Below are 26,414 nucleotides of genomic sequence, written 5' to 3' on the forward strand. Positions count from 1 at the left end.
CTGCACTATCTCAGGAGCCATGCTGCCAAACTCAAAGACGAGAGGTTGGGGTGCAACATCAGCCCCCCGAACTTCGTGAGAAGGTCCGGCCGGCACGGCAACCGTATGTGAGGAAGGAGAGACTGGTGAAGCAGGTCCGTGAACCACCACTGCCTGGGCCATTCCGGTGCAATCAGGATCATCCGCTCCCTGGACTGGGACAGCTTGATGAGCACTGCCGGAATCAGGGGAATGGGTGGAAAAGCGTACAGAAAGCTGTTCGACCAGTCGATCCATAGAGCATTCCCCAGCGTCCCCTGCTGGTAGTACCTGGAGGCGAAGTCTCGGCATTTGCTGTTTTCGGCGGTGGCGAACAGATCTATGTCTGGACTCCCCCACCTTGCGAAGACTTCTCCTAGTACTTCGTCGTTTATGACCCATTCGTGGTTTTCCTGAATCAGTCTGCTCACTGCGTCCGCCTGAACATTCTGCACACCTGGTAGATGGGTAGCCGTTATCGTCAGTCCTCTGGCCAGAAGCCATCGCCAGATCGCCTGCGCCTCCTGCGACAGAGTGCGTGATCTCGAGCCCCCCTGCTTGTTGAGGTAATACATCGTGGTCGTATTGTCCGACTGTACAAGCAGAGAGTTGGTCTGGAAGGACGGATGAAAGACCTTCAGTGCCAAGTGAACAGCTCTGAGTTCCAGGAGGTTGATGTGATACGTGGACTCCGTCGGGGACCACGTTCCTTGAATCTGTAAGTCTCCGGAATGCGCTCCCCAGCCCTGGAGAGACGCATCCGTCACAATAGTCTGAGTGGGAATGTCCTTGTGGAAGGGAACCCCTCTGAGGAGATTCTCTGTTGAACACCACCACTTCAGAGACTGAGGAGCATTCAGAGACAGTCGTATCTTGTCGTCCCAAGATCCTCTCCTCTAGTCCCATTGGTCCTCCAAGCACTCCTGCAGCGGTCTCATGTGCAGTCGTGTGTTTGGCGTTAGGAAGATACAAGAGGCCATCAATCCCAGTAGAGAAGACACCGTCCTCACTGTTGTAGATGGAGTGGTCATAAGAGCCTGAGCCTTTCGAAGGAGAGATAACCTTCGCTCCTCCGAAGGAAACACGCTTGCTGACAGCGTATTGATGGTGGCTCCCAAGTACTGAATGCACTGGACCGGAGTCGGGACAGACTTGGACATGTTGATGTGCAACCCCAGCTTGTTCAATAGAACGCACTTCTTCTGGAAGTGTGGTTGAGCTTCAGAGAAGGAGGAGGCTTGATCAACCAGGTACGGGCAGACAAACACCTTGTTCTTCCGCAGGTGTGCCGCTACCACTGCCATGCACTTCGAGAATGTCCTGGGCGCAGACTTCAGCCCGAATGGCAGCACTGTGTACTGATAATGGTTGGTGCCGACTTGAAATCGCAGGAACTTCCTGTGTTTGTGTGCAATGGGCACATGGAAGTACACATCTTGTAGGTCTATTGCACATAGCCAGTCTCCCTGTTGCAACTGAGGATAAATCTGATGCAACGACAGCATGCAAACATTTCTCTGCGAATCCACTTGTTTGCCTGTCGAAATTCCAGAATGGGCCTGAACTTGTTCTTATCCTTCTTGCGAACCAGGAAGAACCGGGAGTACAGACCTCTTCCTCTTTGAGACAGAGGTACGCCTTCTATCGCCCTTTTCCTTAACAGGATATCGGCCTCCGCCTGGAGCTCGCGCAGTTGAAACTGCGAGCTGACCGGAGGAATTGATGGAGGCGGGCTGGTGAACCGAAGACTGTATCCATTGCAAACAATATTCAGCACCCACTTGTCCTGAGTAGTTTTTCTCCACTCTGCCAGAAAAAATGTAACGCTTCCCCCCACTGGAGAGCGTAACGGATGAAGGGGAAGTAACCGCTCAGGGTCGAGACCCGGCCGGGCCCTTGTCCGCTGTAGAGGACTGCTGTCCCCCTCTACCCTTCTGGCGCTTCTGGAAGGGTCTCTGGAACTGCTGCTGTTGTTGTTGCTGCTGTCCCGAAGATTGCCCTCGTCCTCTTCCCTGTGCACCGAACCGTCTCTGGAACGGACGGTTGGATTTCTTTTCTTTGGGCTTCTCCAAGCCCACAGCCGTCAGGGTATCTGCCTCCGCCTTTATGCGGGCCATTTCATCATCGGCATGCTTCCCGAACAGGGTTTTCCCCCGAGAAGGGCAGATTTGCCACCCGTTGCTGGGCCTCCGGCTTGAGTGACGTGACCCTGAGCCAAGCATGGCGCCGCTGGTTGATCCCATGACAGTACCCATGGGCAGCCAAAAGAGAGACATCCACAGCCGCGCTGATGACCTGATTTGAAACCAGTATCCCCTCTTTGAGTATCTCCTGGAAGTCCTCCCTCTTGTCTCGTGGCAGGAGTTCCGTGAATTGTTGTAGGGATTCCCACAGGGCACGGTCATACCGCCCTAGCAACGCCGCATCGCTGGACGCCTTCATGGCCGTGGATGCAGTCCCACAAGCTTTCCTACCAGCTGAGTCGATCCATCGGCTCTCCTTATCTGGCGGTACGGTTGAGGACGGGGAGGTAGAATGTAACTTCCTGGCCGCCGTCACTATAACAGAGTCAGATACCGGGTCTATCTGCAGGAAAGCCGGGTCTGAATCCGGGGCCCTGTACTTCTTCAGAAGTCGGGAGGGAGTGGCCTTCACCACCGCTGGCGTGAGGAACAGCTCCTCCACAGGTTCTACCAAACCGGGCACTAGTGGCAGTAGAGGGCGAGACAAATGCTTCTTGTGAAGCGTCTCAAATATCACGGGCGTCGTAGGTGTTGGAGCCGTCACCGTAATTCCCAATTTTGCCGCCCCCCTCCGGAGAACATCCTGGAACGTGCTGATGTCGTCCACCGGAGACAAGGTCGGAGAATAGGTCCTGGTCCTGGACCCGGAGGAGTCCGTGCGGGACCTAGATCCACGCCTCCTATGGCAACGTCTTGACCTGGTGGAGGATCTACGTCGACTCCTCGATCCTCCTCTCCGTCCGGAGCGTGATCGTGACTTCCTCGGCTTCGGTCGATCCGCCGGTTCCACCGGGGCGGGCGACATCTGCTTGGCCGGGACCTTCGGCTAAGGGGTCCCCTTGGGAGGGGTCGGAAGCCTGGGCAGCGAGACCAACCTCGGAGGAACCGAAGGTGGCTTGTCTGCTGGTAGCTGAGGTCGAGGCATAGTGTGAGGCAGTGGTGGTAGAGGAGGAGGAGTAGGGTCCCTCGGAGGGAGTCCCCTCTGTAGTGGAGGCGGGGGTGTAACCAGCCTCTGTGACGGAGTATACACCATGGAGTACACCGAACCCGGTGATCCGCCTTCTATTCCAGCCTGGGACGTAGGAGAACCTCCCATGGCGCCAGATCTCCTTCTCCGTCTCTTCGGCGTCGCAGAACGGCGAGCGTCCTTTCCTTGACGTCGACCGCTTACCCCTCGACGGCGAATGCCTTCGCCTCGACGTCGACCTCGTTCACCTCGACGGCGACCTCCTTCGCCTCAACGGCGACTTTCTGTGCCTCGACGGCGACCTTCTGCGCCTCGACGGCGACCTTCTTCGCCTCGACGGCGATATACGCCTCGACGGTGAACTTCTCTTCGACGACGAGGATCCCCTCAACGACGATCTTCTCCTTTTCGCCAACGGCGGTGTCGCCTCGACGGCGAGCGCCGACGCCGGGCCTGTCGACGTCGATCACTCGACGTCGACTCCGACGATGACGAAATCTTCACAGGAAACTACGACGGCGGTCTGTTCAGTTCATTCGGCGTCGACGTCGCTTCGACCCAGAGCCCTGGGGAGACGGGGAACAGACTGTAGTCATCCCTCTCGACGTCGTAGTTGGTGCAATTGACCCAGACGGAGAATGGTGACGCTTGCTGGTCTTCCTGCCCCTGGGGAGCCCCCCAGAGGTCTCAGCACGGGCAGAGGAAGCCCCTCCAGACCCTCCTTGAGCCTTCAGCCTTCTTTCCTCAAGGCCCTGAAGCCTGATCTTCTTTCTGTCCTTCAGGGTCCTGCCAGAGAAGCCCTGACAAATCACACACTTCTCTGGGACATGGGAAGAGGGAAGGCAGAGGATACACACCTCATGGGGATCTGATTTGGCCTTCTTCCTGGAGCACTCCGGGAATTTGTCAAATAATGCAGGCATATTTGACATCAAAAGAGTGCAAACAACAAGAAGAAAGGCCCCAAAGTACTTAGAAAGCACTAAACTTGACAAAAAAGTGACGTGAAAAAATCACCAATAAACCTGTGAAAAGGGAGAGCTCAATGCTCCAGGGTCCTGCTTGCAGGAGCCGGAAAAAAGAACTGAAAGTAAAAGGGACCTGCAGTGCATTCTGGGATACTGTGAAGTTCTGGAAAGTTCTCTTAAAGGCACAGTATCCTGTTCTGAGCCACATAATGGCAGCCTATGGGGCTTGTCTGTCCAGGTCTTCCTCCCTATCATTCCAGAGAGGTTTTGCTGTGAAGCAAGGGAAATCTGGACAGGCTTTGCTGTTTGTGGATTTTTTTGGTGGAATTTCTAGTTGAAGTACTGGACAGTGTAGCCTGTTTTATAGGCTGCATTATCTGTCTTTAATTCTCTCTTAAGTGTCTGTGCAGTTCTGCATTTTTCGACACTTTAAGAGATTATTTTTGATTGTTCCGGGGTCCACGCACATGGGCGGGACTATTCACTAGATTATGACCATACACAGAGATCCCCTACTACAGAATATAGAGTTTCCAAGCACTGGGTTCCTATCCTATCCCTGTTATGCCTCTACATGTTGGTACATTATGACATTTTTCTATAAAGAATGCCTGTCTCTTGCCTTCATAATCACCATATGACCCTCCAGGGAACAATGCCTCCTAAATTAATTACAGACGGGGGGTGAGACATGCAAAAAGGTAAGTATATAAGAACACCGACCGCTTTGGACTATAATTCTCCTTTAAGCACTCCCCAGTTTTGGGACTTACGAAACACTAACAGGACCCCCCTGCAGGTCGATATCACAAACTATTCAGAAATCCTCCCCATATATGAGACTGCTGTTCAGCTGCTTTCATTTCGAGTCCCTTACTACCTCCCCATTGATTATCATCTTTCAGAATCCACAAAGCACAGTACTTCCCCCTGTCTATGCAGAGTAGATGAAGCAGATATGCCCCCCTAGTATCAGCAGTCCCGGCACATCTTTCATTTATTTTCTCCTTTCTTTTTTGTGTACCAATTATTGGCATAAATTAAGTACCTTAAAATAACAGCAAATACAGTGACATGCAAGTCCAGCATGAACACATATAGTGATACCAATGTTGATTGTGACACATGCACCAATACCAAACAATGGTAAGATATAAGAAAGGGAGAAAAAGGAGTGGGCAGAAAGAAAAGAAGGGCGGGAAGACGGAACTACAAAGCAGGGAAGACAGGACAGGCAGATGGGCCGTTCAGGCAAAGCCCAAGTGTTGTAATGCCGTTGGAAGGGGCGGGTGCATTGACGGTGATGAGGTAGAATCAAGAGTCATGGCGAAATAGGGGGGGGGGTAATCCTGCAAAAAGGAGGACCATGTGAAAAGAAAAATATCTGCTTTGTCCATTAAATTGTAAATGGCCTTTTTGTAGGACACAGTCTTGTACATCTCCGCAAGCCATCCCTCATATGACGGCAGTTGTGAAGAACGGGAATGTCCCAGAATACGCTGAAGTCCTTGAAAAAAATACCTCCATATTTATGGTATCCACCTTTGGAACTGTCTCCTGCATGCTTTCCTCCAGGAGTGCAGTCACTACGGTACCTGGTTCCCTATTTCCAGCCCTTAGTCTCTTTCTGGCCTGCCTACTTTCCCCCCACAACATACATGAGTCTCTCACATACGTCTAGGTTCCCTTCCCACACCAGGAATGCAAAAACTGTTTTGTGGGGTTCTAGGATGCATCCTTTGTCGACCATCCCAGAATCAGTAGGTTTCACAAGTCACATTTTTTGACTCTGTGGTTCCTCCAAGCGTCCACCTTGTGTTGCCATACTATCCGTATATTCCACCCTCTTCTCAGCTTCCTTCACGTTGACTTCCATGTTCTCTATCTTGACCTCAAGGGCCCCTCAGTCTGTCACATTCACTGTGAGGCAGGAACGTAACCAAGGCCCCTGCGCACAGGAGGGCCCACCTCCTCTCCAGGGGGACCCCCAGTCATTTGATGGGACCCCATTCAGCCTATCTGTGACATATGGGAGACTCGGGGCATTATACCACTGCTGTGAGGTTGGGTTGATTTGTCCAAGCGGGGAGATGATGAAAGCTCTGTAACAGAAGCCCCGGTATCAGGCCTGACGTCCAGCCTGGCGGTCATCCTTTCATGCTGCCTGTTCATTGGAATCTCCCTCCACCTGTCTCGGTCTCCCCCCCTTTACTGCAGTTGACCCGGGCTGTTTGGGCTGTCAATTTAGCTTCACAGGTCCCGAGGGAAGGCCACGTCACCAATGGATCTCATCAGCAAAACCATCATTTGTAGGTTGTCTGTGGGCTCAAGGTGAGCCCCGGTGTTTCCCCCACCTATAGGCCCTGAACCACATTCTTAGGTGAAGTGGACCTGATGACAATAAGCTTTCTTGTGGATCACATGGACCTGTAGCATACCTTCTTGTTTTACGACCTTTAATGTGTGACATGCCTGATGCCGTTATGTTTTTAAAGCTTTAATAAAAAAAACACTGAAAAGAAAAGCTTGCTACAAAATGGTCTTACCGTTTTTTTCCAATATGTTAAGGATCATCCTCTATGGAGGCTTGACTTCTTTAAGAGGAATTCACATTGGAAGGATCCATTTGAAACATCAGACCAGGATTACCTTTGTGGGTAGAGTTGACTCTGGGTGGGTCAGTGGTATTCAGACATTTTGTGTGCTATCCTCATGTAATGTGTTGAAATTCTCAATGGTCCTCGTGAAATGGTGTCCCTTGTCAACAATCATCACTTTTGTTCCATAAATGGTTTCCTGTTGACATTGTGGTCAGTTATGTGTTTTTTACAGTACCTTTTTCATGACTGTTCGAAAGAAAGTACCAAGGGCCAGACGTACAACCAAATTTTGCAGTCGCAAAGGGGATTCCAGCCACTTTGCGACCACAAAAAAATGTCAGGCCAATGTACTAACCGTATTTTGCGATCCACTAATCACCTAGCGACTCGCAAAATAGGGTTAACGACTTGCTATTTGGAAGGCGCATGCCAAGGGCTTTTCTTCCTAATAGTGACACCTATGTAAGAATGTTTTGCGACCGCAAATGCGGTCACAAAACACTCACAGTTTAACACCCTTCTCAGAAGGGTGGTAAAGCACGCGCAAATGGGTAGGGGTCCCACGGGACCCATTCCCCTTTGTGAATGAATGTACAATTATTTTTTAAATACATCCTGTTTTCCTTTAAAGAACACGGGCTGCATTTAATTTGAAAAAACTGCTTTATTTAACCCCTTCCGTGCTTCCATCGGCCAATGGCCGACACAGCCCTGCCCGTTTTGCGGAAGTGCCGCACTTGCGCAAAATCGGCGGCGCAGCCAAGGTGTTAAAAGCAGTCCCAGACATGGAGGTCTGCTGACCCCAGCAGGCCACCATCCCTGGGAGTGCCTGTCATTCCCAATGGAGTCGCAAATTGCGACAGCCTCATTAATATGCATGAGGCATGCAATTTGGGACCCCATTGGGAATCGCAAACAGTGTCTCAGACACTGTTGTACATTGGATTTTGCGACTTGCGAATTGTGACTCGCTATTTGTCGCAATTTGTGAGTCGCAAATTTCAATGGTTGTACATCTGGCCCCAAAAGTCGATTCTGGAAATGACTTTTAAATTAAAAAAAACAAGCACGTCAGGGGTACAGGTGGCTTGTGAATTTCGAGGTTAAAAATCAAGAGATGTGCTTGATTCCAATCAATTAGAATCCTGCTACAAAAAAGTGTATCCAGATTCCGAGTACACGATGAAACCATACCTATGGTAGATACACGCTATCCGAAAGCTGGTAACGTAGCATTTGATGGTGGAGACAATCTATCTCAGGATCTATTACTCACTGTTTCGATTTTTAATGCAAGGCAGTCTGAGAGCCTTTACAGAACCAAGAGCCTTCCTGACTGGTAATTTCTGAAGATAAAACATACTTTTTGTCCTTTTTATTAGTGTCTTTTTTTCCTTAGGGATTACTGGAAAGACATTTTGCTATAAGTTGAACGGATAAAAAGTATAATCAATTTACACTTGACACTCCCTAATCTTTGTCCAAGTAAAGACCTTCTTTTTCCTTTTGATCGCGCTATGGTGAGCTCCAAAAGGAAGGAGTATGAAACATATTAATAACTATTAAACACATTGGCAGTGTACACTGCCCATTCCCTGCTGATGGAGCTCTTCTGATGAAGCTCCAACACTTGGGTTTCTCTGCCCAGCTAGATGATGGTCAGTCTAAGCTTGGTCAGTGGTCTCAGTACCTAGCTGGCATTCATACCTGCTCTTCCTGTCCGCGTGTTCTTCTGTCTAGTGGTGTTGACGAGTGCTCCTACTATTGTTTGATTCGGCCTGTGAGCTGCAGGGGGTGGTTCCTAATCCATGTGAACAGGGCAGAACGTCCATACTATATAGTACACGTGTACTGGTTGAGGTGGCATTATTGTGTAAAACTAACCTTACAGCTTCTTCCTTTTTTAAAGCAGTATAAAGAGTTCTGCCTGCATCTCTTGTCTCAGTTTGTGTTTGATCTACTGGTTTGAGTGAATCCCAGTAGTCCTTGAAAAGTCTGACCTACCAGACAACAAAAGCTGTCTGGTTGCAACAGACCAGCTGTGTGCTCACCAGCAAGTTAAAGTGGGCTCAGAGCCTGCCTATCGCTTGCCCTTTGTTGGATTTATGGTACATTATATTGGCTTGCATTTTAATTCTGTGGTTGTCCATGTCCCAGCTTGTTTCTGACCCTCTTCTGGTGCATGCCTCTTTACCATCCTTTTGACTGGCTGACTTGTATTCTTCCTATGCTCACTTATAAGGAATTACTTTCTTTTCTTTTTGGCTAAGCACAAAATGAGAGTGTGTGTGTTTTCCAGCTCTCTTTTCAGTGATTCGCCCTCTGCCAAACTGACAGACTCAAGCCCATGCTCTGTGTTGCTCTTACGCTTATGCAAATCTTTGTCTCTCTCTTGTGGTTCTCCACCTTGCCCCATGTTGCTCTCTTCTCTGAGTGCAGCTCTCCCCTTCTCCCCAAGTTCCTGCTGGCTGTTCTGCCTTACAAAAAAGAGCTATCACTGTACTCCAATTTCATTTTTGTGAATTTACAGACCCAATTCGGATTGGTAAATAAAAAAGATAGCACCTCTTCCTTTTGTAGGCATACACATGCATGGTGCCTTTTTTACTTTTCTTTTTTTAGCTGATGCAATCCAGCATCATCAAAGAATGTTTTTCCCCGATGCTGTACAGTATCACCTAAAAGCATTGGCCAAGCCATGAGGTCTCAAAGGCAAGACCTATTGGCTTTGCCAATGTTTGTGTATACTTGCAAATGAGAAAATAAATACGTTACAGACTTGTTGAGATTCCAGTGTGAGTTTGGATCTCTGCTGTCCTTCCAGCTGCTTCGGAAGACGTGTGCAGGGAGGGAAAGGAGAGTTATGGCCTTTAGAACACATACTTTGCCATTGTTGACTCAGATGATGCTTCAGCACTTAGGCCCCAGCTCTTAAACACCGGAATCACCCTAAGTTCAATGATATAAAAACACCCACCTCCCAGAGAATGAGACCCATAACTCATCATTGCCTGCTGAAACAGGATCCAGCCTGTGATGAGACCCTTCCAGCAGACTGGAGCTGCACCAGACTGACTCTACCACTGTGAGGGGATACCAAATAAAGTGTATTTATTTCATACTTGATAAAGTGCAAGTTAACCTGGGAGGTGGCAGCGCACTCTACGTCAGAACAACTTGGCGGCGTGCTCCTATCACCTTCTTAGAAAGAGCCATCAGGAAATTGCTGAATGAAGGTGATTATAAGACACTGTTAGTCATTTAAAGGTCTTCCCCCTGTAGACCTGTGGGGGGACAGAATTCAGAAAAGTATATGCCAGCGGTGGCACTGAGCTTTAAAGGGAAAAGGAATAGAGGTGGGAAGGAAGCGGACGATAAAGAGGAGGACTCTAAACTCAGTGGATTCCTGGAGAAGAAGAAGGCAGAAGTCCAGGAAAGATTGCGGTGGAATGACAAACGGGAAAGGAGGGAGCGCAAGAGGGAATGAAGTACATGATGGCAAAGAGAAGGCTGGAGAGAGGTGAGGGAATGTGAGAAACGAGGGGAGAAGGAGGGGATCCGATGCGGATACATTACTAGATAGCCACAAGGGTGCATGTGCACTATAACATAGTTAATAACAAAACATAATAACAAGAAACTATAGATGCTTACCTTTGAGACAGAGAGCCGCTGGACAACTCTGGGAGTGACGTCAGCCTTGCAGATCAATATCAAAACAGTTGCATTAAAGTATCAGGGCAGATTCTGATGTGCCCAGCTCTGGTTTGGCAGCTTGGAGAGGTTTCATTTCTGATGTAGAGGAGAAACCCACGTCACACAGGCTTCAAGCATGCATGTGGTTGTATGTACAGCCCATGCCCTCCTGCTCTAGCAGCGATTACTGGGTCCTTGAAGAAGGAGGCGGGCTGCGGCATCGAGTGGTCAAGGTGCTCGGTGACGAGTAATGGGAGAAAGTTCAGTGTGTCTGTCTTGTGTAACGCTTCCAGTGCAGCTGCTGAAGTGTGAGCAGCAAGCTTACAAAACACCAGACTGCCATCAGCCGCCTTCACCAGGCTTCGAAGGATACACCTCATCAGAAGCCTTCCCTGGCAGGCAGCTCTGCAGGTCGGTGTACAGTCCAAAGGTAGCAGTGGGATTAGATTAGGGAGAGAGTGGAATGCCAACACGCGCAAGGAATGCGACAATTGGCAAATAATCAGATTCCATCCGCAGTAGTCCGGAGCAAAAGAGTGATCTGGGAGAGAGGACTACAACAATTTGGATGTAGGTATTTTATTGTTATGCTTCCCAATCAAATGACATTTTCCTAATTAAAAATAATACCTGTGGACCTAATTAAACTTGGTCTTGTTTCAAGGATGTCGCAACAAGGGGCGCAGGAGTAGGAAAGTGCACTCCTAAGCTATTGATCTTGGTCAGAAATGGAAAACCGGGCTTGGGGATTCCACGCTTCATCAAGGATGGGGAACCTAGGGCCGCCATGAAGTGTCCACGTCCAGGTCGCCATGAGAGACGATCAAGGAATAGGTGGATGCCGAGCACCGCCAGCTGGGTGTGAGGCTGGTCTGCTGCATTCATCTGCATGCGACTTGTGTCCTTCACTTTTGGTATTTTCTCCCTGTGTGACTGTATCTAGGGATTGGGCAGGGCTGTTATGGGTTAGTTTCTTTGCTTGATTACCCCCTTTGGTTGTGAGATTTGCTCTTTCATAGTACAGGTTGGATGGTTTCTCCCGCGTAGGTTGACCATCTCCAGACAGTTCTGAAGCTCATCATTGATCCCCTCTGGGCCAAGAGACTAGACTTGTTTGTACTTTGATATCTTTGTTCCAAAAATCATCTATTTCTCTCTATATATTGTGGTGTTTATCAGTGTTCCTGTTTCTTAGTACCTTAGCGTCCACCTGAACTCAGAACACTGCTGCATTCCCCATTTTTGCTGTTTAAACTGCATTACCCTGACTGCTGTCTGCATCCATTTCTGGTGAAACTTCTGTCTTTCCTTTCCAAATTCTTCCTCTATGGATTCACTTTAAGTGTGATATTCAGCCTTGAGGGAATGTTAGTATGGCAAGGTATTACACGGGATCCTTTTCTGAATATTGATGTCTTGTCAGCTGTGGTCTGGGAGTTACTAAAGGTGGTGAGTAGTTAAAAGGTGCAGCAGCCACAGATTTGACACTGCCAGACAGAAGTAAGGTTAATACATTTGAAAGAATATTTTAGCCCTTTTATTTGTCGTGAAAGTATTGTTTTTGCCGAATGATTGGAGTCATGTTTGAGAGATTCCCCAGATTTGCCTTCAAGACAGGTATTGCTAAAACTGAGATTATGGTTGTATAATATACTTTATTTGGAAAGGGAAATATAAGGGAATTCAAAGTCAGGAATGTTTCTGTGTGTGTAGTGGCTCAGCCTCAGCAACACTATTGCATCTCACACAGTATTGCCTATTCTTAGTTCCCTGGAGAAACGCATTGTTCGGGAAAATATTTGGATGCATTGAAAACCCAAGCAGATCAAGAACTGTTGAATTTGTTCATCTTCTAAACCTGTGCAGACTCATTGTTGTAAATGTTTTGAGCTATGTACTATGATGGTGCATGGGATATCATAAATATGGATGATGTTTTATGATGAATGAGGAACAGTGTAATGGGTGTTTTTTGATATCTGGGTGATGTAAACACAATTTGTAAACTATACAAATGTTTGTTTAAATGCCCCTTGGGCATGTGAGCAGGGTACCTGGGTCCATGTGCAGACATCCATTCACTCAGGACTTTACTCTTTCTAAGGCTCATGCTGTCAATCAAGGAGAGTGGCCACCCTCAGTGGTGTAGTCTGTGTGTCATGGATCCCAGTGCTTGGAAGGACATTGGTCGCCTGGCTGCTGTTTGAACTGCAAAATAAATCCATAATCGGGGTTCACTGGGCCACTGCACCAATGAAAGCCATGGCTCTGGCCACCATCTGCGTAATGGTTGAAAGGAACTCAGGTCTCAGAAGGCGGGAGTTATGAAACTCTTCATTTTCATGGAGCTTGGGACTTGCAGTTTCATGTTTTAATTGAATCTGGTGCGGTTTAGGATATGCTCTACTTGCAGAAATTCCTTCCACTTTTGATATTGTTGTCATGGGGGGGTGGGCGAAGGAGTTTTTTGTTGTCCGTCCCTAACATTGAAACACTCCCATAATTGAATTTTTTCGGATATTTACATTTGTCTCAACATATTTCTTTTTTTTTTTTTACATTGGGCATTCACTGCAACAGACAAAAGCGTGATGGAAGAAATGTTTCAATTCATCTTAGCCACTGGTGATGGCACGGGCTGCATTCCAGACCATTGGTTTTTGTTCAGTATCTGACTCGTGACAGAGACCAGCCACCTGCAAATCAGCCTTGGTCCTTCTCCAACAGAAATAGTCCAACCAGGACAGCTGGGTCAGTTCCCCTCCAGATGGGAAAAACTAAGCAGCCAGAAGAACTGGAATTCGAAGCTACCCGTGTCGTATTGGACAAAAAAAACAAGCATTTGCAATGCAATAGGTCGCACCCTTGGGACCTTATATGTATTTAGCTGTGCAGCAGCCTGGGTGCTGAAACATCTACTATTCTTTAACATGGAGGGAAAGTAAGCACCATATTCTGTGACACGCCAGGTATGTGAACACATGGAGAGAAATATTGCCTTTCAGCAGGAAATGGTATAGTTCAAAGCTCTGTTTTTAATATAAAAGCAGGGCCTTTGGTGGTCAAATCACTGGAAATACAAGATTTGAAAAAAATATTGTCTACGGGTGCTCGTGGAAGACCATTTCAATGGACTGGAATCTAGAGAATCCTAAAGCAATTCTGTTATTTTACTGACCTCTGCTGGTCGTTTTCTATCAAGAAAGTTAAATAGAGGCAGTTGCCAGAAAAATTAAAATAAGAAAGACCCTCAGCAGAAAGCAACTATGGTATTTTACTGACCTCTGCTGGTCGTTTTCTATCAAGACAGTTAAATAGAGGCAGTTGAAAAGAAAAAAAGTCCCTAAGTGGAAACAGACAAGTCCTAGGGCTAATCTCCAGAGCCCACAAAGTACATACACATATAAGTATATACTAAAGTATATACACTAAAGTAAAGTTTATATACTAAAGTATATACAAGAGGTCTCAAATGCTTGGCCTAACGATCAACTGGAATTCGGCCCCAAGTAATTATCAGTGGCTGAGATAAATTTCAAGCATTCTACGCTTCACTTTTCTTTATCTTTTAAAAAAAAATTGTTATAGAGGCTTCTCTTATTTTGATAGAGCTTGGAGGCAACCCGGTTGTATGTTGTGCAGAAGAATGTGGTGATTTTAACCAGTCATGATTACAATAAGTATACAAATGTATATTGTACTGCTCATGAAAGAGACTGGAGTGAAGTATTTAAAACGTGTTCAACATTTTGAGATTTGAATGTCCCATGACCGCGTGCTATCCTTCAAGTGGAGGGATGACACTCCTCAACATTTTACCAATCATGGAAATTGAAAAAGTCATGCTAGTTTCAGTAGTTTTCTCCCCCACCTGTGATCCTCAAGGAAATCGACAAATTCAGGACAGTTATTGCCTCTGAACTATTCTATTCAGTTTTCCTCCAACTGTCATTGGTGGCAGACTATAAACTTCCCAGGAGGTTGGAGTTTTGTGTCTATTGTTATTTCCCAGTAATGAACAACTGTACCTTTTCTCAAGCATAGGAATCTTCTTATGAAATAAACACAATACTCTTGTCTTCCATTTTTTAAAACCCTCTGTGAAGATATAATACTTGTTCCTGCTTCAAGGAGAAATCCATGATGGTAATTGGGGAGACAAAGGTCAAACGCTACGCTTAATTAAGATCCGTGTATGAAAGGATTTTGTGGTCACAAAGTGTGCGATTTGCAAAATTGTAGGCTTTGCAACGGCAAAATCCAAAGTCGCATTGCTTCAAAGGTACTTTACGGTTTGCAAATGTGTTTACAACTTTCGGTAAGATTGGCAAAGAAAATCCTGCTTCATTAAGGAGACCGGATTCTCCAAATCGTGATAAATGGTATTTTGTTTCTGGGACGGTGCACCTATCACAGAACAAAAACATTCTAGGGGGGCAAACCAATCGCTGTGCAAAAACAGCGACTGCTTTGTGACCTGGGAGTAGTACACCAGGTGTTAAGTCCCTTGGCTATTAATTTTCAAGAGTGGCAAGTGTTTCTTGGTCCTCTCCTTGCATACTTTCAACCAACTGTGGCCTTTCTTGGAAGGTTAGCCTTGTGCTTGGCAGGCCCTTCTTAGATGACTGGGTACATAGAACCTCCATCACAGTAGTATTTTCTTAGATACATACAAAAATAAATGCATAGAAATATAACACTATTCTGTTGACTTTTGTTATGCCGCCTAGAATGGACTGTTTTCTTTGCGTTATATTATAACGACTCTTAAAAATACACTGTTATGTCTTAAGATAACATTTCTAATGTATCACATATCGATTGCATGTATCTTACAGAAAAATGAAATGCAAAAATGTGGATTTTAAATGAGTAAATAAGAGAACTTAGAATGATCGTTTACCCTGCCACTTCCTGTTTTGCCCCCTGTAGATGTGATGGTAGAAGATCCCCGTATTGGCCCCAAGCTGCTGAAACACACCGTTGATGGGAAGGCGATCACCCAATCGATCCGATTGAGTAATAACACCCTGACGGACCTGACTGGTTTCAAGGAAATGGCTGAGGCGGTCTTGGCTGACCCCTACCAACTCCGCTGGATTGACCTCTCGTTCAATGACCTGCTCACCATCGACTCCGTAAGTTGTTAGCACCAGGGGAGATCTCCTTGGCTCGCGAGAGCTTAGGACATGTTGGATAACCATAAGAGAGTCAATGTATTTAGAGCTGGAGATCACAGCTTAGAGCCTCTTGATTCTAGGTCTTTCAATCAAATATTCCTCAAAACTTATGCAATGAGAACAAGCATTGAACGAAAACAATGTGGCAAGTGCAAAAAAAAGAGCTACACCATAGAAAGATGAGCTATGCCTGTAAGATGGCTCTGTGGACTAAGCCATCCAATGCACAGATCTCTGTAATCAGAGAGCTGCACATTTTAATCAGAGTAGAACAAAGGTATCTAATAAAAGTCCAGGAGGGCCAGCTATATGCCAAATGTTCATGATCCCGCATACAATGCATTACAGGCATCTCTGTAAATTCAGGATGCAGAATTACAAGTAATCCCCTCTATCACATTTATGAAATGAGAAATTCATGTGGAAATTGGTCTTACCCAGGGCCAGTGGAATTATGTGGCACCAGACGGCCAAATTATATGTTGGGGTTAATTAAATTATGCACCAAGAGAAAGGCTAATTGTGCTGCATAATGCAGGACTATTGTAATAGTATTACTTGATTATTTTGTCATGTTTAAAATTGGTAAAACTCCCTGGGCATTGGTTGCACCTCACAGAAAGGTGACCAGTCTAGCTCTGCAAAGGGTCGTCCACGGCGCTTCAACACGTTGCTGCATTCTTAGTAATGTTTGAACCATTTGAGGTAGAAACAAATATTTTTTGTTTGTTAAAATCTGCAGATTATGCGACAGATGATCGATGATCGATTATATGGCAAATTCGGTAAATGTATATGTTAGACCTGACATCATTGGCTTGAGTCTCTCCTCCATTTTTTCTGTTTGCCTCCACTGTTTTACGATGTTTAGCTGGATAATGCTTTGGGCGCCGTGCCACTGCTGATCAGTGCCACAGCGCAAGTGCTCCCGATGTTAAATTGATGTATCGGTTGTATTCCATGTTTGGCTTATTTGGTTTACTGTCCGTCCCTAGTCTAGTGCTCCAGGAGTGCCGGGGCTTGTAAATCCAAATGCCGCTTGTGGGCTTGCAGCACGTGTTGTGCCACCCACAAGAGCGGCCTCGTAAAAGAATGTCTACGGGTCGGTCATTGCGAGACCCACGTGCAGTCTGGTACTGTCACGCGGGCTGCGCAAGTATACCTACATGCCAGTCCCTCAAACCTTCCCTTAACCTCATGTTAGTCACCCCTATGGTAGGCCCACGGGCAGGGTGCGTTGTAAGTATAAGGTAGGACACGCCTGACCAAGTTGGCATATCCTGATAGTGAACAACAGCCATCTTCGTTCTTCACTATTGCGAGGTAGCCTGCTCTCCATTAGTTAGAATGGGCCGCCGGGATTATTAATGCTATGATCCTGGTTGGCTCGGGGAGCATGGTGCAATGTCGAGTTTGGTATCCCTGAACTCGGGGTTTAATTACGCATCCGTTGGTGTGGATGGTTTTTGGACTCTGGTTTTGAAAATAGCACTTTTAGAAAGTGTCTATTTTCTTGTCTAACCATTTCTGGTTTCTGCTGGTCTTGCGTGTGTGTGACAGGAACTGGGTGGCTCCAGAGGTCTGAATGAGTCAGTGTGGGATGAGTGGGACATTTGCGTTGAGAGTAGGGGGTGAGTAGTTGCTGATAGCCTGCCCTGCCTGATACAATGCTGGCTCCACCTCCTGCCAAGCGACTGATAGCTCTGCTCCTGCCAGTGACAATGCTGGCTCCACCTCCTGCTGGGCGTCTGAGGACCCAGCCCTGCTCAGTGAATAAGCCAGGTGCTTCTGCCTGGCTCCACCCCCAACAGACCCAGGATGTTGGGAAATTCCCCTGCATGGACAAAGGGATCAAAGCCGAAAAGGGGTATAAGAGAAGGACCCCTGAACTAAGAAATCAGATCACTTCTGATAAGGAACACTGTAACCAAGGACAAGAGGCCTGCTGATCTAAGTACTTGCCTACCCCTTCTGCCAGTGTGCTGTTTGCTGGGGGGAATCCAGCAGTGCTTCTTTATTTTTGCCAAGGAACCAGGAGAGAGGAACTGTGTGTGTACTCTCACGCTTGCTAAGAAAATCTCCAAGGACTGGAAGAGTGCCAGTCTTCTGCTGAAGTCACAGGGCTAAAGGACTTCATCTGCTTAAAGTGCTATTTGCTGGAACCTGTGAATCCAGCACCTCTGAAAGAACCAGCAATCCCGACGCCGACGGACGCCGCCGAATCTAGCTCGACATAGTGAGTAACGGCTCCAGTGTCCCGCTTCCTCGCCGCCGGGCCCGATCGACGCCAGCAGCAACGCCTGTGAGTAGTGAGTTCGGCTCCAGCTCCAAGGGACCTCGTGTCTGCACCGCTGCTGATCGCATCGCCCTCGTGCCCTCTCGACGCCGTGAGCGCTGCTCACACTTGCAACAGAATCATCGACATCGACGACTGCTGAGGCCTGATCCCCACCGAAGACGCGACGCCGGATTGCTCGATGCCGCTGATCATCGTGTGCTTCATTTTCCAAGGTACTGTGTTGTTGGGGGTCCGTGTGACTCCGGGCTCGACGTAGCGCTCCTCGCGGTCGACGCCGAACCTTTGGATTAACTTTGCCTCGACGTCGTGTAGCTCCCGTGTGGGTTACCTTGTTGCTAAGAACTGTGTTTCCAAGAAGAAGAATTGCTTTGATACGAAAAGACTTTGTCCTAAAGAAGCATCCGCATTTGAACTTTTATTTTCCCTTCCAAAAGTATTTATTAAGATTGTGTATATTTTTGTCGTTATTTGGTCTTGTGCTAAGCCTTATATAAAAATCCTTATTTTTATAATACTACTGTGTCGTGTCCATTTGTAGTGTATTCACTTTATTACTGTACGTGGTCATAAATGCTTAACGCACAGCCTCTGAGATAAGCCTGTTCTGCTCTGCCAAGCTACCAAGGGGGTGAGCAGGGGTTATCAAAGGGTGTGATCCCCTTGCCCTGACTAGAAAAGGTGTGTCCCTATTTGTCAGAAGTGTATACCTCTGCCAACTAGAGACAGCCGGTTCTAACATTGGTGGGTCAGCGGTGAGGATTTGAACTTTGCATTTATGACCCATGTGCAGTGATTAGTGTGCGCTACATAGTGAAAGCAGACCATAGCGCAGCCACAATCTACTTGGAAGGATTCCATTTTTGGTTCTCCGCTTTCCTGAAGCTTGATTATTCGAACACTGCCAGTTTTGACCGTGAGTGACACCGGAGTCACTACCACTGTTGTTGTTGAGGAGGAATTTGATAGAGCGAAGATAAACGTCTACAGATTGGAGGAGCTGAAATCCTTTTGCAAGAAATGTAAAGTTCCTACCAAAGGTCTCAAGGCTAAGGAAACCTATCTCAAAGCATTGCAGGCCTGGTTGGAGGCCAGAGATCCCACTGATCCGGTGGTGGTGCCGCCAGTGGAAGGGGAGGAGGAGGCGCCAGCGAATGGGCCTGAGTCCTCTCCCGGAAGCAGTGTTTCCTCAAAAGGTCTTTCCCCTGAAGAACGAGAAGAAAGGGCGAAGGAGCGTGCATACAACATGGAAATGGCAAGGCTAAAGATAAATGGGCAGTTGGAGTTAGAAAATGCAAGAGGTAGAAGAGAAGCTGATTTGGAGACCAAAAGGTTGGATTTCGAAAGAGAGAAGTTAGCTTTGGAGCGTGATACCAAGTTGAGGGAGTTGGACATCCAAGCTAAGAAGTTAGAATTGAATCCCTCTGGTGGCAGCATTCCATCTGGGCCTGCAGAAAGTAGGTTTTATTTTCCCAATGATGTGATAAAAGATTATCATAGGAACGAAGATATTGGTCAGTGGTTTAAAGCGTATGAGTTAGCATTGTTGCCCCACCGGGTCCCTGGGAAGGATTGGGGAGCGGAGTTGTGGGGTCGCTTTGTGAATGAGGGGAGAGATACCCTGTTAGACATGCCTGTTGAGGATAGGATGTCGTATGCTCATATGAAAGATGCTTTAATGTTGCGGTATGGCCTAACCCCCGAGAAGTACAGACAAGCTTTTAGAGAATGTAAGAAGTTGCCTGGTACGACGTGGGTTGAATATGTGTCTTATTTTTGCAGACCCATGGATGGTTGGGTAAAGGGCAGCAAAGTGGAAAGTTATGGAGCTCTTTATGATTTGTTTGCTTGGGAGCATTTGTCTAATAACTGTTTTCCAGAGCTGCGCCAGCACCTTCTTGATAGCAAGATATCTAACCCTAGAAAACTTGCTGAGGAGGCGGACCGCTGGGTCAGTACCAGGGTCCACAAGGGTCCAGTGGGAGACTCAGCCAAAGGTGGGCAGGGTCCCCAGCAGAAGAGTAGGGGGGACAAGGGTAAACAGAAGGAGTCTCAGAAAGGGCCCCAAAGTAATCCCCAAGGGAACCAAGGGAAAGGTTCCCAGCCTCCCCCTGAGAAAAAGCCAGGGGCCCGACGGGTAAACCTGTTCTTGGGGCCCCCTAACCTGCTACGTTTGTGGGCAGGTGGGACACCGGTATTATGACCCCCAGTGTCCCATGAAGAATTCGAATGCACCGCCGCGTGCACCCCCCCTCAGTTGGCGAGTGTAGCCCTGGGAGGGGAGGAGATGGTTGTCCCTGGTGGGATGGGTCCCGCAGAAATGTCCCTGGTCTCGCTAGGAGACATGCAAATGGTCCCTCCACCCCCTCTGCCTAGTAACACTAGTAAATATAGGCAGTGGGTGACCATTAATGGCCATAGAGTGGAAGCTCTCAGAGACACCGGAGCGAGTGTGACAGCTGTCAAGTGTCACTTAGTGTCCAGAGAGCAGGTGGTTCCCCACGCATTCTACCCTGTGATAGCTGCTGACAACTCCCAGAAAGAGTGTGAGGTAGCTCAGGTTTCCTTTGAATGGGGGGGAGTTTCAGGTACTCTTCAGGTCGCTGTGAGTCCCGCCATGCCTGTCGATTGTCTCCTGGGCAATGATTTAGAAGACTCCTCTTGGGCTAAGGTGGAGAGGGAGACGCACGTGAAAATGTTGGGTGTGACAGAGTGGGCGTGTGCAACCACTCGATCGATGACAGCGAGTAAGGGTGCTGATGGGGTCCCGGAGCCTGAAAGTACGGCCCAGGACCCAGCTGTGAAGAGAAGAGGCAGGAGGCGCGGAAACCGGCCCCCGTAGTTTCCGTGGTCCAGGAGGAGGTAGACCCTGAGGGGAATGCCCTGGAGCCCACAGGGGAACAAATTGCCGAACTGGGAGATCTGCCCGAGCTGACCCATTGGCAGCAGGATGGTGGTCCCTCCAGGGAGGAATTCTGTGCCGAACAGAAGGTGTGCCCTTCTCTTGTGGGTATGAGGCAGCAGGCCGCAGCCCAATCCTCAGGTGATCAGTCAGGGTCACATTTTGTGTACTGGGAGAACGACCTCCTGTATAGCGAGCCTAAGGCTGCTGAGCCTGGGTCACCCCATGTGCTGGTGGTACCCCAGCGCTTCAGAGCCTTCCTACTGGGTTTGGCTCATGACGTTCCGTTAGCTGGACATCTGGGGCAGGACAAGACCTATGACAGGCTTGTCACCCATTTTTATTGGCCTCAGATGCGCAGGGATGTAGACATCCATTGTAAGACTTGTCACACTTGCCAGGCAAGTGGGAAAAGCGGAAGGAAGCAGAAGGCTCCCCTCCAACCTTTTCCAGTGGTCAGTACCCCCTTTGACCGGGTGGGGATTGACATTGTTGGGCCCCTGGACCCCAAGACAGCCCTGGGCAACAGGTTCATCCTGGTCTTGGTGGACCATGCCACACGGTACCCGGAAGCCATCCCTCTCCGAACAGTGACGGCCCCCGTGGTGGGACGGGCACTGATGGGTGTTTTCTCCCGGATGGGGTTCCCCAGAGAGGTGGTGTCAGACCGGGGCACCAAATTCATTTCTAACTATATGAAGTCTCTGTGGAAGGAGTGTGGGGTAACCTACAAGTTCACCACTCCTTACCACCCTCAAGGAAATGGGCTGGTTGAAAGATTCAACCGGACCCTTAAAGGCATGATCATGGGTCTTGAAGAACCAATGAGGCGGAAATGGGACGTCCTCTTGCCATGCCTGTTGTTTGCTTACCGAGAGGTGCCGCAGAAATCTCTAGGGTTCAGCCTCTTTGAGCTTTTATACGGTCACCCGGTAAGAGGACCTTTGAGTCTGGTCAAGGAAGGCTGGGAGCAATCTCCCAGGAAACCTCCCCAGGATGTATACAGTTACATGCTGGCCTTTCGGAACCAGACTCGGCGCTTCAGAGAACTTGCTCAGGCAAATCTGGAGGCCAGCCAGGAGGAGATGAAGCATTGGTACGACCGGAATGCCACTCTGGTAGAGCTTCATCCTGGTCAAGAAGTGTGGGTCATGTCCCCTGTGGAACCTTGTGCGCTCAAGGACAGGTGGACTGGACCGTTTGAGGTTGTGGAGAAGAAGAGCGATGTCACCTACCTGGTGGACTTGAAATCTCACAGGAACCCCTTGCGGGTCCTGCATGTCAACCGTTTGAAGCCCCACTTAGAAAGGTCCGAAGTGGGCATGCTCCTAGCTACAGACGCTGGAATGGAGGAGGAGAGTGAGCCTCTTCCTGACCTCCTGTGTGCTAAAGAGCAAGACGGGTCGGTGGATGGTGTGGTCCTCTCTGACACACTGACCCCTGAGCAGAAACAGGATTATCGCCACCTGTTGGGACAATTCCCGGATCTGTTTTCCTTGGTTCCAGGTGTCACTCATTGGTGTGTCCATGACGTTGACACCGGAGACAGCCCTCCTGTGAAGCACAAGGCTTACAGGGTGACTGACAAGGTCCGAGCTTACATTAAGGAGGAGGTCTCCAAAATGTTTGCGTTAGGGGTGGTTGAGTCCTCTAACAGTCCTTGGGCCAGCCCAGTGGTCTTGGTCCCGAAGGCTGCCGCGCCTGGTGCTTCACCAGAACTTCGGTTCTGCGTGGATTACCGAAGACTCAATTCAGTCACGAAGACTGACGCGCACCCCATCCCCAGAGCTGATGAGCTCATTGATCGGTTGGGGGCTGCCCGGTACCTTAGTACGTTTGATTTAACGTCTGGGTACTGGCAGATCGCCTTAACCGATGGGGCAAAGGAGAGGTCAGCATTCTCCACACCAGATGGGCTATACCAGTTCCGGGTGATGCCCTTTGGGATGAAGAATGCCCCTGCCACCTTCCAGAGGTTGGTCAACCAGGTCTTGGCTGGACTGGAGGATTTCAGTGCCGCCTACCTGGACGACATCGCAGTGTTCAGCGCCAGCTGGGAGGAACACTTGCGCCACCTCCAGGAAGTGTTGTTGGCCCTGCGCAGAGCAGGCCTCACAATCAAAGCCAGTAAGTGCCAGATTGGGCAGGGTTCTGTGGTGTACTTGGGGCACCAAGTAGGGAGCGGCAAGGTTGCCCCCCTGCAACCCAAGATTGATACCATCCTGGCTTGGGCGCCGCCCAAAACCCAAACTCAGGTGAGAGCCTTCTTATGACTCACGGGTTATTACAGGAGGTTTGTCAAGGATTACGGTAACATTGTGCACCCCTTGACTTCGCTGACTTCCAGGAAGCAGCCACGAAACGTGATCTGGACTGATGCCTGTCAAACGGCCTTCGACACCCTGAAAACTGCAATGTGCACAGCACCTATACTCCAGGCACCCGACTTTTCGAAAGAATTTATTGTCCAGACGGACGCTTCAGAGCATGGCGTGGGGGCTGTTCTAGCTCAGGTGAATGAAGAGGGCCGAGACTTGCCTGTAGCCTTCATCAGTCGGAGGTTACTCCCCAGGGAAACGAGGTGGAGTGCGATAGAGAGAGAAGCATTTGCTGTGGTGTGGGCGCTGAAGAAGCTAAGACCCTACCTGTTTGGGACTCACTTCCGGGTTCAGACAGACCACAGGCCCCTCAGATGGTTGATGCAGATGAGGGGTGAGAATCCGAAATTTTGAGGTGGTCCATTTCCCTACAGGGGATGGACTTCACGGTGGAACACCGCCCTGGTACAGATCACGCCAATGCTGATGGTCTGTTTAGATTTTTCCGCCTTAGTGATGAGGACTCCCTAGGTCAAGGGTAGTTCTCCCCACATTTCAGCTGGAGGGGACACGTGTTAGACCTGACATCATTGGCTTGAGTCTCTCCTCCATTTTTTCTGTTTGCCTCCACTGTTTTACGATGTGTTGCTGGATAATGCTTTGGGCGCCGTGCCACTGCTGATCAGTGCCACAGCGCAAGTGCTCCCGATGTTAAATTGATGTATCGATTGTATTCCATGTTTGGCTTATTTGGTTTACTGTCAGTCTCTAGTCTAGTGCACCAGGAGTGCCGGGGCTTGTAAATCCAAATGCCGCTCGTGGGTTTGCAAGTAAATGATGGGCGGCAGGGGCACTCCCTTTTATTCAGAATATTTCTTCCTATTCCAATGGTGCTCCGATTTATTAGGGTTGTCAATCCTGGGGTATGAAAGCAAGTTACGATGGGTTGTTGGGCCCACCAAATCGGGCACTGTGCACTTAGCGCTCCGCGCTTTAATTATACTTCACACACTTTTAGTGAATTTAGTTGCTTGTTTTATTCTTGTTCTATTTTTAGCTTATTTGTGTTACTCATGTATTATTACCACTTTTCATAATACAAGCGTATTTTCATTAGTTCATCACTTTTACAAACATAACAAATACATCAGTACTCTGATTTCAATCCTATTTCCACTTTATACAGTATATACATATTTTACACGTGAGCCCAATGCATTTCGGCGCCGCTATGGTGCCTTCATCAGGGGCGTCTCTGGAAATCAAACATATAAAATGATATCAGAATCTTAATTGCGAGGGGTTCATGGGGTGTTGGTGACTAAACTCTACTGTCATACCTGATGTGTCAAAACAATTTATATACGCCTCAATCGTTGGGTTCAGTATTCGTCACTGTGAATGATAATGAATAATCAATGTTGATTATCAAATAATGGCTGCATAAGGGTTTTATAAGCTATATCCCGAGGAAACTAATGGGAACATACCTGTATATGTCGTTTTATACTCGCTGAAAAGAGAAATTCATATGTATCAGGATAAAACTAATCCTATTTAGCATATAGGTCCCTCTAATACTCCAGGTCGTGAGACCCTTACCTTGTCTTCACCAAAATCAAATCACAATCTGGTGAGAGAAAACTCAATTACTGATCTGCTTAGAAGCAGTATGGCGATATTTTCAATATGCTAGATATAAACATGTTGCGGCATACCTGAGTCGCCAAAGGTTTCCACCTTGTATGGGGTTCCGTGTAACAAGCGTTGTCCTACGCGGAGTGCCGGTAGGACGCCATATGAAGCTCCGTTTACTTCGCCGTGAAGCGGAGTTAATAACATAAAAAAAGGACTGCACCAAAGAGATGTGGTTGTCCTGGTAATAGTTACGGGCGCCATACTTGAACATGTCTAGTGCCGGGGAACGCAATGTTCTATGTGGTGGTGATTGCTGATATGGTAGCGATCTGGCACTCTGGGTTCACGTTAATGTTGTTACTTGATATATCTGATCGCCCAAGTGTTGTGGACAATCTGTAGAGATTGTGATGTTCACTTTCCTATTAAAAGGAATTTCAATAACGGCTGAGTCCCGGTGTGTTTCTCAATGGGTGTGTTAAAGAGTGTAATCAGTAGGCTGTCGGCAACTCTCTGCGAACGATCGCTATATAAGGATATTTAAATCATGACAGAGATTTATTAAAAGGGCTGACCCTGTTTATCTGGTTATATTTGCTGCATCACTATGGGTAACCAATCGGCAACTCTCTGCGAACGATCGCTGTATAAGGATATTTAAATTATGACAGAGGTTTATTAAAAGGGCTGACCCTGTTTTTCTGGTTGTATTTTCTACATCACTAAGGGTAACCAACCATTGATGATATAATAGTCGTGAAGATTGCTGGTTGATACATGTGGGTTAGTTTAAAAATGGTAATGACCTTAGTGTTCAAACTTATTTCAAACTGTATGAAACATAAAGTCATGTGGATACATGTAAGGTCTATATACACTCATATGAACATTTGGTAGTCATATCCATTCCCAATCTATAACATCATATGACATATTGATATATATGCAGTTGAGTTGAACATATGGTGGTCAACCTTATTACACGTATCTCTAACCCCAAATCAGATAGGATTCACATTTCATTGTAGGTCGATTTCATGTGATAAAACAGTTTTACACGATCAATACCATTCAGTATAATTTGTCGGTGTATATCTGTTATTTTCCCAAGTTATTGATCTTAGGGATTTTTACCATAACTGAGTGATCTGTATGGTTGTGTCAATTCATGTGACAAATAGGATTCCTATAGATAACATGAGAGATCATATTTGTCATTCAGCCCTAAAGGGGTTAATGTTTTTAGATATTTAATCCAAAAAAGTTCTCGTTGCATTAATCTCTGGTGATTGTCAATCCCTTCCTTTATCTGTACCTTTTCAATTACAAAAAATCGCAATTGTGATATAGTGTGTTTTACATCTCTCCAATGAAGTACTAAGGGTGACGTTAGGTTCAGGTTGCGGATTCTACTCTTGTGCTCCGTTATGCGCACTTTCACTTTGCGTTCCGTTCTTCCAACGTACATTTTGCCGCAAGGGCACTTGATTGCGTATACGACGTTGTTGGAGTTGCAGTCGCTGTTATGCTCGTGGGCTTGCAGCACGTGTTGTGCCACCCACAAGAGCGGCCTCGTAAAAGAATGTCT

General features: G+C 47.7%; 1 protein-coding gene across 1 annotated transcript in view; it reads left to right on the forward strand.

Annotated features, from left to right (window-relative positions):
* LRRC51 (leucine rich repeat containing 51) overlaps positions 1-26,414 on the forward strand; it is a 116,795-nt gene that overhangs the window by 43,838 nt on the left and 46,543 nt on the right. The window contains exon 3 of the mRNA XM_086933774.1: positions 15,425-15,630. Within this exon, the coding sequence (XP_086789900.1) occupies positions 15,425-15,630 (206 nt within the window). The remainder of the gene's footprint in view (positions 1-15,424; positions 15,631-26,414) is intronic.

This window comes from Lissotriton vulgaris, chromosome 8, assembly GCF_964263255.1.
Source record: "Lissotriton vulgaris chromosome 8, aLisVul1.2, whole genome shotgun sequence".
Lineage (NCBI taxonomy): Eukaryota > Metazoa > Chordata > Amphibia > Caudata > Salamandridae > Lissotriton > Lissotriton vulgaris.